The following is a 22,079-nucleotide window of genomic DNA, read 5'->3' on the forward strand; positions in this document are numbered from 1 at the left end:
ATGTACATTTCACAGATTTGTTACTGCTGGAAGACAGTAGAAGAATGAATTCCATGGAAAATATTTTGAGAAAAATTTTATCAAATAATGAATAATAGGATGTAACAATGGTTATATGTGTAAAATTGAAACATACACATCACAAGAATATAAAAGGAAACAAATCTGGATTTTTGTATCAGACATAGGAAATAACGCTGAAGCAAGATTGAATATATTTACAATTAGTATAGGGGTGTGTGTGTGTGTGTGTGTGTGAGTTATATACAGGTACACAAAGTTTGAAAAATAACCTCTAAAAGGAATAAATTCATGCAATAATATGTTTCATTCAGTCTATACGGATGAATAGTTTTGCAAATAGCTATGGATTTTGAATGGAAGTTCTTGCCATACAGAATACCAAGTACTTCTGTAATTGGCAGTGCTATCACATTTGGCACCAGCAATGAGACACAAATATTAAACTTGGGCAAGGATACTCATGAGCACTCAACAAATCCTTTAGAGCTTCCATTTCCAACAAGGACAAAATTAATCTTAAAGGAAAATCAGTTCTTGGTGGGCAACAAATTTTATTCTTTTCATATATAATTCAGAGATATGTTGACTACAGAAATAAATATACAGTATATATACAATGTTAAAATTTCATGGAGAGAGCAGTTATCTAAAAAAGATATAAAGAAATGCTCCTTGTGGAGGCATGATTTAAAAAGTGGTTTAAAAACATTGCCTTAGGGGAAAGTAAAGAGAAAAAGGGATGTGAGAGTATTCATTTCTTTTCACATCTGCTGTCAAACTTTGATTAAATATTTTAGTCTTAAAGTGCATGGATGAGGAATAGCAATTATCTTTATAGCTAGTTACAGTATGCTAAAGTAACAAACTATATCTAGAATCAGAATTTTTTGGTCTTTTTAGTAGGTGCTTCTGGGGATATGTTTATAATAAGTGTATGATACAGTATATATTAATATGATAAATGATTACTGAAAGACTGAGTGAACAGAAACCATAAGAGGTCCTGATGTTTATTAGAAATGACTCCATATAAGGAAGAAACAATGAAAGAACAACCTGAGGAAGAGTAAGAAATAAAGATGCCCACTGGGGCCTGCACTGTGGCATAGCTGATAAAGCTGCTGCCTGCAGTGCCGGCATCCCATATGGGCACCGGTTCCAGTCCTGGATGCTCCACTTCCAATCCAGCTCTCTGCTATGAACTGGGAAAGCAATAGAAGAAGGCCCAAGTCCTTGGGCCCCTGCACTTGTGTGAGAGACCTGGAAGAAGCTCCTGGCTCCTGGCCTCAGATTGGCGCAACTCTGGCCATTTGGGGAGTGAACCAGCAGATGGAAGACCTCTCTCTCTCCCTCTTTATCTCTCTCTGCCTCTGTCTCTCTGTAACTCTGCCTTTAAAGTAAATAATAAATAAATCTTAAAAAAGAATTGAAAATGAATCTTGATGTGAATAGAAGGGGAGAGGGGGCAGGAAAGGGGAGGGTTGCAGGTGGGAGGGAAGTTATGGGAGGGGGGAGACATTGTATTCCATAAGCTGTACTTTGGAAATTTATATTCATTAAATAAAAGTTCAAAAAAAAAAAAAGAATGTCCACCGGAGAAAGGGACAAATTTCATCTCCTCAGCTCTCCTCTGATAGTTATGTGCCAAGGCAGAGGCTCTCTTGAAGACTGAAACATTACAGCCTAACACTACTAAAGGAATGAAAAGTGAGAGAGGGAGCAAGGTTAGGTAGGTTGTTGACAGATAGATGATAAGTAGATTGAGAACTGATAAATGGAGATTAGGGAGGAGTTCTTACTTATTCCAAAACTCTGGGGAGATAATAGAATTCCTAAAGGGCTGCTAGAGTTCATGGAGAAGCATGAATCCCTCAGATGTCTTTCCTTCCTTAGCAGGAAAAATTATACTTCTTCATCAACCTCTATAAATAAAGGAAATGGTTTTCACCGATGAATGCCCAGATTTATCTATGAATATTTGTATTTTATCCGCTTAATTGCTGATATGTGTAGTGTACCTATTTTTCTTCATTAACATCTTTTTATAACTATGTGGAAGGATTATGTATCTTACACTTTAGTCAGTCTCCACAGTGTTGGCGATATTCCAAGGAAATACTAAGGGAAATTGTTAAAAAATGGTGCAGAATATAGGCATATATTTGGGCTAATAAAATTATGTTTCATGTACTAAGAAATTTTATGTTTGTGAATAAAACTTCAGACTTTCTCTTTCTGAAATATGATGATTATATGTATGATCTTATGGATGACACATGAAACCAAGATTTACTCGCATTCCTACTGGGGTCCCCAGAATGTGTAATACTCATTTAGATGGCTTAACCTATTTCTCAAAGAAAAATAAGACAATGAGGATGAGACAATAACAGATACAATGCTAATATTAAAAGGTCAAGTCTATGCTCTCAGAATATCCCGAAAAGAAATGAAATGTAATCAATTTAATCATAAGCTATGCTAACATTACTCAATCTATAAATATGGATGACACAGGAATAGCCACTGAATGCTATTATGGCACTCAAATTGAATGTACTTTTAAAAGAGCTTAGCTCATTGACAATAGATATAAAGGACCAATGTCTCTGTTTTTGAGAAATCTTACATAAGGACAGAAGAACATGTTTCCTTACAATTATCATTAAAATATTGCTTAAAACCTAGCCAATTTCTGAAATAATTATACCTTAATAATTTTATATTTTGTTTTTTATTCATTTAAAAATTTTTATTCATTATAAAGGACAAATTACATGTATTTCATAGATACAATTATTCTAAGATCACAATATTTTTCTTCTTCCCTCAATCTCCCTCTTTCTTTCCATTCTTTTTTCCTTTAATTTTTTCAAAAATATAATTCCATTAACTCTATAATAACAGCATTAATGTGGCACTAACCTTACTATTCAGTAAGTAAACAGTAGAAAAGAAGGAATAGTTACATTTCTGGACACATACAATCAACCAAAATTGACTTATGAAGACATAAGAAAACATAAATAGACCAATAACAAAGATGGATACTGAATCAGTAATAAAGACCCTCTCAAAAAAGAACAGCCCAGGACCAGATGACTTCACTGATAAATATTCTGATTTTTACAAATTATGCTTAGATCAGCATGAGCATTACATAAAGAGGAGATCTAATTACTTATCAAAGAGACAAATCTTGAAAAAGTAGTTGCTATTTGAGGAGAGCTTATAAAGTCATATGTAAAAGTTTGGATAAAAAGATGTTAACTTGGACATTATCAATCAACATTAACTTGATTGTACAAGTAAACCTATTAGTTATATTTTGAAGATTGTGGCCTTGACTTGAAACAATGACTAAGTCTGGAAACTACAGAAACAGATCAAATTACGAAGCAATAAAATGAACAGTTTATCCAATTGTGTCACGGACCTAACAGCAAAGGTCTCTTCGTTAGCCAGAATTTTTAACTATCTATATTTAACACCATATGTTTAAGAAACTCTTATTTATGACTATTATGACAACTGGTCCTAATAAAATGATGAACTTATCATGAATATTCTTGCCCTGTGGCTCTTATAATCACAAAAGTCTTCATCAATATTAGTTTTACATAAATACCAAATATTAATTGTATTAGTGGTTTATATCAATACCAAAAAGGAAAAATAAGACATAAAAATGAATTGAATAAAATAATAGAATGTCACTGAACTGTGATAAACTAGCACAAGGAAAAATGCAGTCATAACAAAGCCAAATAATGTAGCACAAGAAAAATACCATCATAGACTGCTTGAATTGCCTTTATGTAAGTCATTGAATTATTTTCAGTGAAGATGTCTTAAATGGTTTGCTATGAAATAGATTATTCGGGATATTTATAAATATTCAATAATTTATCAAATGATAAGAGGGAAAGACACAAAAATACAAAGTGATAGAAATTCTGAGAGATTGAGGTTCAGAGAACACAAACAGATGATACAAGATGGAAGATTTCACAGAAAGCACAAATTAAGAGATATGCATTGATTATTTTATTCTTAGAAGATAAATAGTGACCTAGATTTATGACACAGTAAAAACCCCTGGCAGAACAAATGAAATACATTGATATGTATACTAGTTAAGAAAAAAGAAAGGAGTAAAACCAAACTATCAGCACATAAAATAAAAAGGAGAAGTTAAAAAATATTCCTCAAGTTAAAAACAAAAGATATTTTAGTTATGTTTAAATAAATGACTAATTTTAAAGAAATGGAAGAATTAAAAAAAAAAAAAACTGGGGCAGGTATTTTAGTGCAGTTAAGACACCAGCATTGCATACTGGAGAGCCAGTTCTTGTCCTGGCTGCTCTGTTTATGATCCAGCTTCTGCTAATATACATGGGGAGCAGCAGATCACAGCTCAAGTACTTGAATCCTTGGCATTCACATGGGAGGCTCAAATGGAATTCCAGGTTCCTGGCTTTGGCCTGGCCTGGCTCCAGCTGTTTTGACCATTTGAGGAATGAACCAGAAAATGAATGATCTCTTACTCTCCCTCTCCCCCACCCCTCCTTTGTGTGTGTGCTTGTGTGTGTGTGTGACTGCCTTTCAAATAAATGAATGTTTTATTTAAAAAGCTATTATAAAACTGACTTCATGGGAAAATCTGTTCAAGGAACAGAACCTGTCATTTACAAACTTTCACAAATCGAAGAACCAGCCCAAATGGTATTACTGGTGAATTTTACCAGATACTTATGAAATAAATAATATCAACTTCCCCATGATCAATTTATATTATTTATTTATTTCTGAGAGAGAACCAAGAACTCCTGTCCATAGTTAATACCATTCTAAATGATGAAATATTGCATGATTTCCTACTGATGTCAGGAAAACTTAAAAGACAAAGATTCCTATTCTCCATCTATTTTATTTAGTGCTCTGCACGAGTTCTTAACCAGTGCAATAAGATATGAATAGAAAGTGGGGATGGGTTATGGGTGGGGAACAAAGAGGAGAGAGATTTGAAATACAAGGAATGGAAAGGAAGCAGTAATTAGATAACTCTAAGAAGTCTTAAGAGTTTGTATGAACATATTCTTAGAAAATAAAAAGAAATTCACAAATACTACAACTAATGAATTAAAATATCAAATTTAGGAAAAAATCTCAATATTGTACAATATATTGTTTGATCACATATTAATAATAAACAGTTGGAATATCAAATGAAAGAAAACACACATGTACACATACACACATTTCCAAGCTTTGCCTGCTAAGAAGGCCTAGAAGCATTAACATTCCAGTTGCAGTGGGTATACCCTGACCTGGATATTAATCCCTTTCTCTGATGAAGGGAATTAGGGTTCCTTGGAGAAATGACTCTTCTGCGACCCAAGCCTTGAAGGTATAACAGATGGAATATCTTTTAACTCCAGAATGCTACAAAGTGTTCAGAAAACAAAATAGTCGAGACCATTTTGGAGTCAACTGGAAAGAGTTCTGTAACCAAAACTAGAGCAGTGTGAGCAACAAAATATTGTAGTATTGATATTGATTTTTAATCAGAAGTATAATTTCAGTATCCATGAGTCTATACTGACGTAAGTCTATACTGACATAAATTATAAAAATTAATAAATATTTCAGAAAAAAATGTTCTTTATGGAAGAATCAAAATAATATGTAGATATGACCCCTACAAAGAGGTGGAGTATGGCCTTTGTCTCTCCTTTAGTGTGAGCTATGCAAGTGATTTCTTTCCAAGGAGTACACTATGGAGATTGTTATGTGGAAAAAAGAATTAATTTTACAGTGGGGAAAGCTGGCAAACTCTATTTAAGTCACGTGTCCAATGTTAACATTACCATGATAAGTCATAGTGACAGTATATACTTAAGATTTGAAGTACTGAGAGTTGTGTGTCCTTCCTTCCAAACTCTCATAATCCCTGTCTAATCATAAACATAATATCAGATAAACTCAACTGAGAGATACTCACAAAATATCAAGCCAATCTCCATACAGAGTCATAAAGAAGAAGAAAAAAATGAATGTGAAAAACCATAGTCTATAAGATCCAAAGGAGACATGATGACTAAATATAATGTATTATCCTGCAAAAAATCCTATAAAATAAAGAAGCAAAAACCAAAGGGGACTTAAAATATTTAGACTTTAGATCACAAAGGTAGATCAATATTTATTCATTAGTACTGACAAAGGAATCACACTAAATATGATGAAACGGCACAGGCAGGGGAATTATCTGTATACCTCTGCAAATTTTACCAGCACAAAAACATACGTACTATTCTAACATTTTTAAAATCTATTTATTTTGAAGGCAGAATGACACAGAGAGGTTGACAGACAGAAACTTAGGGAAATCTTCCACCCACTGTTTCACTTCCCAAATAGCCACAAGAAGCAAGGCTGGGTCAGGCCAAAATCAGAAGCCAGTAACTCCATCTTGGTCTATTACATGGGTGATAGGGCCCAAACACTGGGGTATTGTGTTCTGCTTTCCCAGGTACATTAGCAGGAAGCAGAATGGTAAGCAGGGTGGTCAGCAATCAACTTGGGCAGTGCAAGTGGTGGCTTAACCCAGTTTACCACAATGCTGGCTCAAAAACTTTATTAAATGTATACATATTCAATGAACTTGTACAGATACTTAGAAATAAGCTTAAATACTATGTTATAAACTTAAAACCATAGCTTGAGTAACTGAAAAGGATAGTAACATGTATTATATATTATAATACTTTGTAACCATTTTTATATATTTTGTATTTTATATTTTTAGTATTGCTCAAAAGAACAGTAGAGAGAAATTTTAATTTTCATAAAGGCAATATACAGTAAATAGTTAAACATCATATCAATTGTGGAAATATTAGAAATACTCTCTTTAAAGCCAGGAACAAAATATGTTTTTTTAATATTGTCTACATTAACATATTGAGGAAAAAAAGAAAACATGTAAGTACTAAAAGGAAGAAATTATTGTGTTATTGTGCCTTGATGGCATAATTCCAAGACAGAACCATAAAGCATTAGGCCTAAAATCAAAGCATGTTAAAGCAATGTAAAAAATGTCCTGTGTATCAACCATGAAGAGTTAAACATATAACTAATATTTTGTAATGAAAAATTATATTTTAGAAAATGAGGTAAATTGATTAACTTTAAAATAAATACAAATAATTGTATGCCTCTGTTAAATGATATTAATAATATTCAAGGAGAGGGTAAAATATATTTGTGGATAGAAAGACTCAACATTTAAAGCTGAAAATTCTCTGAATGCTTGTATGTGTGTGTGTATATATATATATATATCAACTTTATTTTGTGGAACTCATCAAGAAAGATGATTTTATGAAAAACTAAATTCCAAGAATAACTAGGACTTGAAGGAATTGAAAAAAGAGTTAAAAGCATTCATTTGGGAACTTTTCAACAGAAAATTCATTAAAAAGTTTTTAAAAGTCCATTAAAAAGTCCACTAAAACTTTTTTAAAAGTCCGAAGTAATATTAAATACAACAAGATATTCATGTAGACATAGAGGAATAGATCATTGATATGGATCTGAGAATCTTGAAATAGACCTATTCAATTCAGGAATATATGATAGAGGTTTTATTACAATTTATCAGGAGTAATTATTCCATAAATGTTTACCTCACATCCTAACACATGGAAATCTTTACCAAATTCCCAGTGGACTACAACCTAAATAAAAAAGTAGAACTCTTTCAGCAAAAATATAAGAAAATATCCTATCATCTTAGGTGAGAGAAAGGTTTTTTATGGCAAGGAGGTACAAACCTTTAAGCAAAACAAGGTTAAATTTGGTAAATTAAAATTAAAATAATTCATATATCAATAGACCCCATATGAGGTGGGTTATGTTGCACAACAGGCTAAGTTGCTGCTTGGGATTTCTGCATTCCATGTCAGAGTGCCTGGGATTGAGTCCTGCTTATACTTCACATAGCTTCCTACTAATGTGCACCCAGGGAGGCAGCAAATGATGGTCCAAGTACTTGAGTCCCTGACACCCATGTTGAGACCTACAGGTTCCTGGCACCTGATTTCAGGCTGTTGCAGGTATTTGGCAAGTGAACCAGCGAATGGAAGATCCTTGGGCTCCTGCACCCATGTGGGAAGAACTGGAGAAAGCTCCTGGCTTCTAGCTATGGATCAGCGCAGCTTTAGCCATTGTGGCCAAATAAATAATAATAATAAAAAGATTTATCTGTCTCTCTTACTTTCTGTGTGTGTGTGTGCACCCCACCACACCCTGCCCCAATTCTCTGATTTTCAAATAAATAAATCATTTAAAAAGAAATCATAAAGACGTGGAAAAGAGCAAAAAGGGTGTTCCATAAATTTTCTCATATTTTCTACATTGTTCATTAATAGGTCATGTATTCTCTAAAATATTTTTTGATATCTTTCATGTTATGTACCTCTTTACATCTTTTGAACATTTTTGCTTGCTTCTTCTTGTTAGATACAATCATGAACACACAAAATATTCTGTAGACAAAGCTATTTAAATGAGAATGTTGACACTATCTTATCTAGTAAGTAAACATTCAAAAATTATGCATTTAACAGTTAAAAAGAAATTTGAGTTTATAGCATTAAATAATGTACACAAATATTTTAAAGCTTGTGCAAGAATGAGATGCAAAAGTTGATATAACATAACTTATAAAAAGTAACTTTAAAGGAATAGTTATTAGAGGAAAATGAAATAATAATCTTAAATGGAATATTTGAATGTGGGGGAGAGAGACAATTGGTTATAGGTTAAACCAGCAGAAGGAGCTCACTCTTTTTGGTGAGTAAATTGATGACTTATTTAAGATCTTTATTAAGCAGAAATGTATAGATTAGAAAAATTAACCTTATTTTGATTATAAATTCTCAGACAGAAAGATACCTATTAATAATTATAAACAATTTGACTTCCTGTACTCTCAATTTTAACAGATTAGGTTATCTGATTTAGATTACTTGTATTATAAAATTAAAGTTAAACAATATTTAAAATAAGAAATCTGAATGCTTTTAAATCATACATATGATGTCATAAATCATATATATATACACACAAACAACCATCCAATCTACTACAAAGCCAAACTTATTAGTGCTTTTATCCTGGCATATAAGCTCTATTCATAACTCACCATAAGTTTGCAGGCGTATGCTTTACTTAAGAAGCACTTAAAACGCTAATTCTAAATTTTCCCTCATAGAAAAAAAATATAAGCTTTCTCTCATAGAAAAAATAATATGAATACATTGCTTGCATGAATAAGTATAAAACTATACAAATATTTATTGAAAATGAATTTAAACAAATACTACAATGAAACAATGAGATGAAGTTTAGTTGCAAGATGGTGGTAGTAGACACTGTAAATAAACTATAATAATTTACCCAAGTGGGAGCAAGATATCATTTTATGGTAGTATATATTTAGTAAAGATTTCAACAGTTTGCACCCACACAGAAACACAAAGTGTAAAATACTGTTTGAGTACTAGTTATAGCATTAATTCACATAGTACAACACATTAAGGACAGAGATCCCACAAGAGGAGTAAGTACACAGTGACTCCTGTTGTTGACTTAACAATTTGACACTCTTGTTTATGGCACCAGTAATCTCCCTAGGCTCTAGTCATGAGTTGCCAAGGCTATGGAAGCCTTTTGAGTTTGCCGACTTCGATCTTTCGATCTTATTCCGACAGGGTCGTAGTCAAAGTGGAAGTTCTCTCCTCCCTTCAGAGAAAGGTACCTCCTTCTTTGATGGCCCCATTCTTTCTACTGGGATCTCACTCGCAGAGATCTTTCATTTAGGTGTTGTTGTTGTTGTTGTTGTTGTTGTTGTTGTTTTGCCAGAGTGTCTTGGCTTTCCAAGCTTAAAATACTCTCATGGGCTCTTCAGCCAGATCTGAGTGCCTTAAGGGCTGATTCTGAGGCCAGAGCACTGTTTAGGACATCTGCCATTCTATGAGTCTGCTGTGTATCTAAATTTCTTTATTTCTATGTAGACAGACTCCAAATCACAGCTACATTGGCTGATATTATTCAAAATTTATCAATCTTGAATATGATCATTTAAGTGGAATTAAAGTCATCACACATTTAGGAGTTTGGAACAAGAAAAATACCAGAATTGACATAGTTAATTTTGTGATACTTAAGCTCCAGGGCGTTTGATTAATATCCATTGATGTTGCTTGTGACTGTGAAAACAGTCTAAGGGAATGAATGATGATGGAATATGCAGGAATGGAAAGGGTTGCTGTGCTAGAGAAGGGAAATAAAATTGAGCAAGGGTCACTGTGGGAGTATGTTTGCAATGTTCTGCAAGCATTTTGTGGAACATTACACTATAAAGGAAGTCTGCCTAAAGTTATTAGAGAAAAGAAAGTTAGCTGTTACAGTCATTATAGAATGTGTTAATGGTAGACTGATGAAGTACGTCATAAAAAAAATTGAAACCTTTAGAGACCTGACAATCTTAATGTTTTAATGGGAAGAAAACCTGGCTATGTCTATTTTTTATCCAAGTCTCTTCCCCTATTCATAAAGACAGATTCAACAGCAAACCTTTCCACCTCCTGTTCTTAAATGGTGGCAGCAGTCTTGCAAAAGAGAAATATATAAATGTACTTATAGGTTCTTAGGATTACATAGCAAATATAGAAGTAATTAAAATGAGAATGCTTCCCGAGATAGAAATTGATTTTGAAAGTCTAAGAAGAACAAAGCTAGGGGAAATTCATTCACGTTGGGAAGATATGGACTGAGTATGTAGGGCATAAGTCAGATATTCAACCAGAATCCATTACATGTCAAAGTCTGAAACAGGATTATATCTACTTTAAATACATAATTGTACTAGAACCATACAGTGCATCAGTAATCAACTTATATGCATACTTTCTGTGTTTGTACTCATGTATCGACATTTATATTGATCTATATTCTGTATTTAATATAATTTTATGTACTCCCCCAAAACATGAGGTGAATTGTTTTCCACTACTGCTTTTATTGCAGTTACATTGAGTTTAAACGGAATAACAAAGATGCTGCCAACTGACTAAATACTGTATACATGAAGGGAATACTTTTTTATAAAGGATACCTATATAAAGTCTCTTCTACTTGAGACAGATACCTTACACATACATATGCATTCATCTTCACAAGTAATAATTTACTTACTAGATTATTTTTTCTTGGAAGATTCACTACCAATTGACTGAAACATGTAAAAAAGAGCATAATTCTCTACTTTATAATAACTTTGGAAATTAATAAATCTTTAAGTATTTTGTATTATATTTTAATTAAAATCAACATTGAAAATCATCATTATGTTTGCTAAAGTTCTTAATAAAGTTGGCAATTTAAGAAAAAGTACATATGGTTAATGAAAAAAGCTGGCATATAAATAATTTTACAGAGAGACAACGGTTCATGTGTCTATTTCTACATTTTGTTTTCTTTCAAACAATAAAAGTTACAGGGCAAATAATATACATAATGTGAATTTATAGAATTAAAAACAGAGTAAATATGACCTATAATTATTGTTTTAAGTTTTTTAACTTTAATAACTTGATTTTATGATATATTCTCAACTACATACTGATATATGAAGAAATATATTGGAGTTTTCTAAATTATCATCCATGATGCTTAGGCAATACTACATTTGTTTGGAAAAGTAATAGAATGTTTATATTATAACAAAATATGTAGTGTACAGAAAAGTATTTATGGCTATGCTTACCTCTGGCTATTAATGAGCATAGAAAAATTTAATTTACATGGTTAAATTGAGTTTTAATATTAAGTTATTGAGTTGAGAATAATTAATCTTGTTTTTACTTACATTAATCATCTGATACATCATTTCTAAATAAATTATTATAACCTGCGGTTGATTGCTACTTATCCCACTCACTTTATCTTTTAAAATCTCATTAATTAGTTTTAAATTACATAACGGTAGCAGAAAACTTTCATTAATGTTATTATAAATCACTCCAGTGTGAAACTTGGTACAAAGGAGAGATGCCTACCATGGTTGTCTCTGCAATAGAGCCAAAGCTGTTTATGAAGATGTTGCAGGTGACATTGACTGGAGGGCCTGAAAAACATGACAACATAAAGACACTTTTGTAGGATTTAGAAACTTAAGTGGGATTTTTCCAATAACACATTGTTTCTCTTATTAATGGAAATTATTTACTTATATATGGATACACCTAGATGCTCAAAATGGAAGGAAATCATTCCATGGAACATTCTGAATTGAGAATCACCATGGCTTGTACATTTTCCCTAATCTCATTATGGACAATGTTTCTGTAGATGACAGATTCAGTAAGATCAGCAACAGAACTCCTTCAAAGACAGCTCCGTTCATCTTTTCCATCAGGTTGTGCCATTTTCTATTTCTCTTCATGTCTCCTAAATTTCTGTTGAAAATTAGATCCATAGAGAATAAAATGTGGAAAAATTAGAAACCAGATTGCCCCCATCTCGAACCCACAGATTGTTCTTGCTTATTTTTTGAACTGGTGCTGTGTGTTCTTAGGGATTTCCCTGGACTTATTCTATAATGTCTATTTCCTTATACTATACAACCTCTGAAATGTCTACCCAGTGAGCTGAGTGATTCACTATCAATTGGTCAGAGATTTCCTCAATTCCTGAGCCAATAAATCAGTCACTTCTTACTGAAGCATTTCATGTTGGTCTGGGGGCATGCCTTCTATGTTCAGGCAGTTTAAGGCTCTGTCTTACCTTTCACTTCTTGCTTGCACAAGGCCTGAGGACAGAGAACATAGATCCATCCAGCTCCAGTGGTTGCAATCATTTGGGGAGTGAACCAGTGGATGGAAGACTTTTCTCTCTGTCTCTCTCTCTCTCTCTCTCTCTCTCTGTCTATAGCTATGACTTTAAAAAAAAAGTATTAGAGCCAATATTTGCTGCCTCCCAAGGTGTGCATTAGGAAGCTGGGTTGGAAGAGCAGCTGGATTCCATCTTAGGTACTCTCATATAGGATACAGCCATCCCAAGTGGGGCCTTGACCTGCTGCACCACCACACTCACCCCAAAGTAATTGTTTTAAATAATAGAGGCTCTTCAAGGTGATACTCATGTATTTGGAGTTTACTTCATGAACACTTTGGATCCATTACAGGTTCTTGATTCTGGTATTATAGGAATTAAGTAACAGTGGGGATAGACAGAAGCTTGGAGACAGACAGAAAGGAGTTTATTGTGATAATATAGCTGGAAAACAAAATGGATCTGTCCAAGGAAAGTGACAGTTGCAAAAGATTACAAAGAATGAAAGGGAGACAGAGCCATAATGTTTACTAGTTGCTGCATTCTACCTTTTAGTTTCTGGCTCTAATCAGGGCAGCAAGTTTGGAATACTCTTTCTACCTTTGCTATTAATTTGTATATTTGAAACTTTTGAAGAGAATGACACTCAGAGAAAATTGTAAATCTTCTAATGCCATTACTGAGAACACCTGTTTACCAGTTCTTGGAAAATCTGCTACTTCTCTGTGCCAATGCAAAAGCTGCTATATCCATCCAATACACTACTATGTTTAGCAACAGAGAAATAAGCGCTATGCTATCCATATGGCAAATTGTGCTTTTAAATAGTCTATTAACTTAGCCATAGTTGGCCAGAAAAGCAAATGACAGTAGTTGCAGATGTTTTCAGGAAAGGCTTTTTTGATTTTTTTTTTGCTTGTTTGTTTTGTTTTTACATGTTCCTTAAAGAAACAGAACATGGCTCTTAAGTTTAGAGATAAATTGATGGCAGCATAGGAAAGTAGGATGCAAAGCTTAGACATGATATTATTCATATTCATATAACGGAAAATTATTTATCAGGCAGATCTAGAGTAAGAAGCAATTAAAAAAATCCAATGTGAGTACAGATCACTCCAGAACATTTTAAACATAATATCGTATTAAAACGTCACTCTTTTTAAAGAGAGAATGCCAATGAAAGATGATGTTTCAAAATAATTCAATATAGAGATTTGTTGTCATTTTAGTTAAATGCACACACATTGGTTTGCCATCGGGAGAGACACTTTTTATTTAAATACATTATAAATACTATTTTATATAAATAAGATTTTTTATTTATTTAAAAAGCAGAGTGATAGAAAGAGAGAAAAAGTACAGAAAGAGAGGTATTTTCTATTCCTTGATTCACTCCCCTTATGCCCACAATAGCCAGGAATGAGCCAGGCTAAAGCCAGGAACCAGGAACTCCATCTGGGTTTCCCATGTGGAAGGCAGAAGTGCAGGTAGTGAGATCATAATCCATTGTCTCCCAGAGACCTTCACGGCGAGATGTATAGGAAGAGTGGAGTAGCTGAGACTGGAACCAGAAACTCTGATATGCCATGCGGGTGTCTCACATTGTGGCTTAACCCCTCTGTATCACAATGCCCACCCCTGTTTTATTTTTTAATTGACAAAGCATATTTGTTTATTTTAAATACAGATTTAAATTATTTGGTAATTTAAAATTATTTGTAAATTATGACATCAAAACAAAATCCAAAGTATTCTTCCATTTTCTGTTTATTTTTCCTTCCTGAAAAGACATCCCTAAAATCATTCAGGCAGGGAGTTTAAGATTGTGGCAGCTGAGGGGAGTGTAGTGACTACAAAAGGGAAAGAAGGATGTTTCCAGGGAAGGGTTAAATGACATAGGATGCTGCACCACAGTGAGTGAGGAGGACACTCCCATAGTGGTGCCACCTGGTGTGAATGTTAGCACTAGGGGAGGAGAGCACTGTGTTCTCACAGGGCATCCTGGCATGGAGTGACAGAGTCTGAATAGGGCTGTACAGTGGGACTGAAGTTGAGCAGTGTTCCAGAGTCTCATCAGGGCAAACAGGGCACTTGAGCAGGTGAGGGACTAGCAGCTGTTAAGAGAGATTCATTACATTTTGATCAAATAAGTATTTTTATGGAGAATAATAGGACCAATTTCTTGCTGTTAGATGAAACAGTAGAAATATAGAAACTTAGAAACTAGAGAAACCCTGTGGTAATGGAGATATCAGTGTGAACTCATGGCTTTCAAAAAATGGAGAAGTAAACACACATGTAAATGTGTACATGCTACCTTGAGCAATTCCTACATGGCCTAGTTAATTGTCTATCCATCAGCCTGACATTGTTTCTCTTTGAGAAAAGAATATCTTGTGGTGAGAAATTCCTCCTCATTCTGAGTAGAACTGGCCAGACTCATGAGGGCTGCCTGAGACACCCCCAGAAGACCTGCAAATTCATTATAATCTAGTTTTCAAACTAACTGGCACTCCCATCAGCGTCATGACTGCTGAAAATTGCCCTGACAACAATCAGAAGTGAGCACAAAAAACAAAAAGGAAAATCTCCAACTCCAAGAATTATACCACCCCTTTTCCAAAAAAATATATAAATATTCCTTCCACTACTTAACAAAGTCCTCCTTCTCATCCTTGTTGCTCTATATCTATGTTTCTTCAGCAAATTCAGAAGCTGGTTTTCTAGCTAGGCTCCTTCTTCTCCATTCTTTGGCCACAGAATAAACTTGTGCTGTTGACTGTCAACTTCAGTTGTGCTTTTAGATCCATGATACCAAAGGGAAAAAGGACCCTGTATTGGGGTCCTTCTCCATATAAGAAGGGCCAGTATTGTGCTGGTAATATATATGCAAGCACACATGTTTTGTGCATAGACATAGGGATGTATTTGTGTGTGTGTACATGTGTGCATGAGTGTAGTTATATCCTGGCAGGCAGGCACCATTTTAATGAAGCAATCAAAGTCAAAATGAATGGCAATATTAAAATCAACAAGGTTCTCCATCTGATAATATCACCATCTGTGATAGTCTTGCAAAGATGCACCAACTGAATTGATTTATTAGTAAATATTAGAAAAATGTAGAGTGAGTTACATTCTGCCACATAATGAACAATGATACTGTTAAAATGCCAAGATGACGCCAGTTACAGAAAGAATGAAGTATTGGATGAGATTGAAGACCTGTCAGTTCATCAAAACTAAAGGCCTTTTTATTTTGGCATCTGCATTATACCAGACTCAGGACTAATTGAAACTCAGCATTCAAGTAGTGCAAAACTCTGGCTTCAGCAATGCAGCCCCTGTCAGATTTCCTTGTATTAGACAGAGAAATAGCAGAAAAATCACCACCCTTCCTAAACACAGAGAGTAGACAAAACCTCTATTAGCACCTGGTAAATAAACTCAGTCCTTAATAAAGTAAACAGCATTCTATCACACAGAAGAAAATCAGTGGTTTAATGACGTTGAACAATGTGAATAAACATAATTATTCCTTTAAGAAGAACAGATAAATCATTGGGCAGAGAGGAGTAACAGAAGTGAGTGGTTGAATGTAATAACAGACATTAAATTAACAAAGTAGTAAGTGTAAAGGAATATCATAACGCTAGCAATGTAAAAGGCCTAGAAAGCAATCAAACAGATAAGAAGTGACATTATCAGAAGTAACCTATTTTATCTTTGGAGTGCTTGCTTCAAAAATGTGGAACAATGTATAAGAAGTATTGAGGCAAAGAATATTTCTTTTTCAATAATATTTTTAGAGAAGTTAATTATTTTTACCAAGTTCAGTCACATAATTTTCACTATTACTATAAGTAGAACAAGCAAATAGAAATACAAATCCACACTAGTCTAGTAGCTTGTAACATAATTTCTACTTCACATTCAAGGAAAGTGGGTTAGTATGGAGGATTGTGAGGAGACCAAAAAATAATTTTGGAATTAAAATCCTTCTAAACATTCAAGAAATATATAAATGACACCAGGTAATAAAAACAGTGAATTAGAGGGCAAATATAAACAGATTTCTCTTGAATGCAGAAAGTAAAGACAAAAGAGTAAAGGATATGAGAGGAATATGTTAGAAATAGATGAGAGAGGAAGAGATTAGATTGTTTATTTGAAAGGAGAGTTGTTTGGAGAAAGAACATGAAACAATGCCAGCATAAGCAATTATCTTTCTGAAGAAAAATGTCTCGAGTTAGGTTGAAAAGTAGGCTATACATAAAGGAGTAGGAAACAAAACAAGATTTCATTCTCTACAATATTAAATGTCAGTAGGCAGTGGAACACCTGCAAACTTCTGAATTAGAATTCAGTCGCTTGAGAATCATGTAAAATTTCTTCAATGTGAAATACACAGAAAGAGATTATCCTGGGATATCATTCAGTAATATAAAGAAATGAGCTATCAAATCACACACACACACACACACACACACACACCCCACATTGAGGAAGCTTAACAGTACCTTGTCAAGTGGAAGAAGCCAACTTGAAAAGTCTACATACTGTAAGATCTTAATGACATGACTTTCTGGAAAAGCTAAAATTCCAGAAGACAGTAAAATGATCAATGGTGACTAAAGGTTGGAGGAAGTGGCAGTTAGCAAGAGAAAAATATTCACAACTTGAGCATAGGGATGTTTAAGGTTGTGAAACTATTTTCTATGATACAATAGAAAAGTAAAAAAGTAGACACACATTATCCATTTGTCAAAGCCTTTAAAAATGCACAACACAAAGAATGAAATATAACGTAATTATGTCTTTTGTTTAATAATAGTATGCCAATATTGTTTCGTCAATAGTAATAAATGTACCATCCTAATACATGTTGACAATAAGGTATCCTGTTAGGAGGGATGGGAATGGATTGTTCTCACTGTTCAATATTTCTATAAACCTAAAACTGCCCTTAAATGTCTATTAATAGAGCAATTACCATCAGAAAGACAGAAGCTCAGAAAATCCATACATATACTTCTATCCTGAAAATGAAAAAGTGGATTTTTTCAATCTTTCAGGGAGATGTGGAAGGGAGATTTAGAAATACAAATGAGAAATTAAACAATAAGCTGCAAATGAAATGAAAAACTACTTATTGTAAGGGATACTGAATCTTCTCTCCATTCTTAGTTTGTTTATTCCTCCATGCTACAGACACCATGGGTAAGTGATTGACGGGCCTTATACTCCCTGGTTTATGTCTGATAATGTGGTGCTTCCTCTCACTCTGTGTTTTCCATTAATGCTGCTTCCCTAAACAGAACTTTAAAGAATAGTTCAAATTCAAGAAAAACAAACAGTAGCACCTGCCAGTTATTTTCCTTTTTCCAAATGAAAATAACTATGTCTATACATACCATTTTTCTTCCTTAAGAAACAATCTTTGAAATAATGATTAGGGCAAAGTTTTTATTTCTGTTGAATGATTAACTAGTTTATTGATATATGGAGCTTTAATTATTAATTCTTTCAGAAGACTTTGAGATAATTTTGAAACTAATTTGTTGCTACTAAATATTTACTTTATGAAAATTTAAAAATCATTATATTTAGTAGGACTAAGATATAACAGAGATTTGAAATATTTTCTTGTCAAATTATCCTGTTGATGTACAATGTAATACTTTATCTATTTTAGTATTTTCTCTTTGTTTTGTTCTAGTACTATTGGTTGAACTCTGTGATTAACACACAATTATTCGTAGGTGTTTAAATTTTAACTGAAATGTGATCCCTGTTAAATATGAGTGGGAATAAGAGAGGGAGGAGATGTACAATTTGGGACATGCTCAATAGGACTTGCCCCAAATGGTGGAGTTAGAATCATGCCAGGGGATCCCAATACAATCCCATCAAGGTGGCATGTACCAATGCCATCTCACTAGTCATAGTGATCAATTTCAGTTCACAATTGATCACACTGATAGGTCTAAGAGTCAAAGGGCTCACACAAAAAAGACTAGTGTCTGCTAATACTAGCTGATAGAATAAAAAAAGGGAGAGAACGATCCATCATCGGAAGCGGGATACACAGTAGACTCATAGAATGGCAGTTGTCCTAAATAGCACTCTGGCCTCAGAATCAGCCCCTAAGGCATTCAGATATGGCTGAAGAGCCCATGAGAGTATTTTAGGCATGGAAAGCCAAGACACTCTGGGGAAAAAAAAAAAAAAAAAAGGAAGACCTAAATGGAAGATCTCTGTGAGTGAGATCACAGTGGAAAAAACGGGGCCATCAAAGAAGGAGGTACCTTTTTCTGAAGGGAGGAGAGAATTTCCACTTTGACTATGACCCTGTCGGAATAAGATCAAAGTTGGCGAACTCGAAAGGCTTCCATAGCCTTGTCAACTCATGACTAGAGCCTAGGGAGATTACTGGTGCCATAAACACAAGTGTCAAATTGTTAAGTCAACAACAGGAGTCACTGTGTACTTACTTCTCATGTGGGATCTGTCCTTAGTGTGTTGTCCAATGTGAAGTAATGCTATAACTAGTACTGAAACAGTATTTTACACTTTGTGTTTCTGTGTGGGTGCAAACTGATGAAATCTTTACTTAATATATACTGAATTGATCTTCTGTATATAAAGATAATAGAAAATGAATCTTGATGTGAATGGAATGGGAGAGGGAGCAGGAGATGGGAGGGGTGTGAGTTGGAGGGAAATTATGGGGGGGAGCCATTGTAATCCATTAACTGTACTTTGAAAATTTATATTTACTAAATAAAAAATAAATTAAAAAATGCAAACATTCAAAAAAATTATTGTTAAAGTACACATATATATTGGGGAAAACTGATTTATGATAATCAGTTTTAATGTTTTAACTTTTAATGTAAGTTAAAATATTCTGGAAGGTAAGAGAATAGATTAAGCAGTGAAAAGACAATGGTTTAGACACCTAATTAATTTTTTTCAAATTTATTTATATATATATTTTATATTTACATTTTATTATTTACTAAAATAATGTTCAAAGAAAGACATTGCCCTATTTGTACCCCAGTATCAATTTAAGGTGTTGTAATGAGATTATTTATTCTTACATTATTATAGTATATTCTAAAACATATTAAAGTATTTAATCTCAGAGATGAGACTTTTAAGATATACTTTTTTAGATGACACAAAGGAATATTAGCAAATGTAATTTGATTAAAGAGAAATTTAGACATATATAAAGAAGCAAAATCAAAGTTACAGTATAAGAAAATATTTTATATTTTTAATGTGTCCTTCACCATGTTGCATAAGATAAATTCTTTTTCAATATGGATATATATTTTAAAAAGAATCAAAAGTTTGAAAATATTCTTTCATAAATAAATTTTATAATAACATATATGGGTTGGAAAATTATTATTTTTAAAGATTTTTATTTATTTATTTGACAGGTAGAGTTACAGACAGAGAGAGAGAGACAGAGAGAAAGGTCCTCCTTCTGTTGGTTCACTCCCCAAATGGCCGCAACGTCAGGAGCTATGCCTATCTACTTGCCTATCTACACCAGTGTCAGGTGCTTCTTCCTACTCTCCCATGTGGGTGTAGGGGCCATCCTTCACTGCTTTCCCAAGCCGCAGCAGAGAGCTGGACTGGAAGAGGAGCAACTGGGACTAGAATCCAGCACCCATATGGGATGCCGGCGCCACAGGCAGAAGATTAACCTAGTGTACCATGACACCGGCCCCCAAAATTATTATTTTTAAATGTTGATAATTTGAAAAGTGAAAATATTATCTCATGGCTTCTCTCAATTTATACTTCACAGAATACTAACAAAACTGAACATCCCTATTTATTTTAATTATCATGTATCTATACTGAGATTTTGTTAAAAATTTTTTACTGCTGGCCGGTGCTGTAGCTCACTTGGTTAATCCTCTGCCTGCGGCACCGGCACACCAGGTGCTAGTCCCAGTCGGGACGCCTGATTCTGTCCTGGTTGCCCCTCTTCCAGTCCAGCTCTCTGCTGTGGCCCGGGAAGGCAGTGGAGGATGGCCCAAGTGCTTGGGCCCTGCACCCGCATGGGAGACCAGGAAGAAGCACCTGGCTCCTGGCTTCGGATCAGCGCAGCGCGCCGGCCATAGCGGCCATTTGTGGGGGGTGTTAAATAACGGAAAAGGAAGACCTTTCTCTCTGTCTCTCTCTCTCTGTCTAACTTTGCCTGTCAAAAATTTTTTTTTTAATTTTTTTTACTGCTGACACTTGATCTAAGCGTTTCCTGTACTTCATATACACAGCTTTAAGAGCAGAATAATACTTACCAAACTACCTTCCTACTCCCCTCATTCCCACCTTCCCTTCTCATTCTCTTATTTTTCTTCTAATTTGTACAATGACATAATTTGAATTTATTTCATAATCGCATGCATAGCCCTCTGATAAATAAAGAATTTGGCAATTAGATGTTTATATCTATGTTTTACAAAATTTCTTTGTTCCAGGGAGGTCAAACATATTGGCTCTTCCAATATTATTGCATTTTATAAGTAATTGATGAATCAGTTATCTAGATAAATTATTTTCTTTAATGCATTAGGAAATGAGACCAAAATTATTTGTTATTGTTAATATATGGTCATATATATTATAATCTGTATTCCTAATTCTCCTTTTAAATATTGTTTAAGTAGTTTTTCTCACTTTACTTTTTTCAGAAAAAAATTTTAATCTAGTGAAATATTACATAATTGATGTCATGCTTTAAAGCTCTCATACTACTGGATAAAGAAAATGTGTATATATACACAATGAAATACTTCCTCAGCTATAACAAAGAATGAAATCCTGTCGTTAGCAATGAAATGAATGCAATTGGAGATGATTATACTTAGTGAAATAAATCAGACTAAAAAAGATGAATATCATGTGTTTTCTCTGATTTGTGGTAACTAACAACAGCAATAATAACCCAAACGTGAATGTATAAGAATGTAATTTACATCTTATGATTTGATTATATTTTATAGACTTTTACTAATTTCCTGTAGAACAATGGTTATCTACTTTTTATTGCTTGAACACTATATCTAGTGTAGTATTGAGCCTGTGATTATAAAGTAAATTAAAATTGTGTTATCATAAAAACTAAG

General features: G+C 33.7%; 1 protein-coding gene across 4 annotated transcripts in view; it reads right to left on the bottom strand.

Moving 5' to 3' along the window:
• Window positions 1–22,079, bottom strand: part of GLRA3 (glycine receptor alpha 3) — a 197,423-nt gene that overhangs the window by 116,451 nt on the left and 58,893 nt on the right. For all 4 annotated transcript variants that reach the window (XM_070069662.1, XM_051832423.2, XM_051832427.2 and 1 more), the window contains exon 3: window positions 12,153–12,220. In XM_070069662.1, the coding sequence (XP_069925763.1) occupies window positions 12,153–12,220 (68 nt within the window). The remainder of the gene's footprint in view (window positions 1–12,152; window positions 12,221–22,079) is intronic.

Source organism: Oryctolagus cuniculus, chromosome 2 (assembly GCF_964237555.1).
Source record: "Oryctolagus cuniculus chromosome 2, mOryCun1.1, whole genome shotgun sequence".
NCBI classification, from domain to species: Eukaryota; Metazoa; Chordata; class Mammalia; order Lagomorpha; family Leporidae; genus Oryctolagus; species Oryctolagus cuniculus.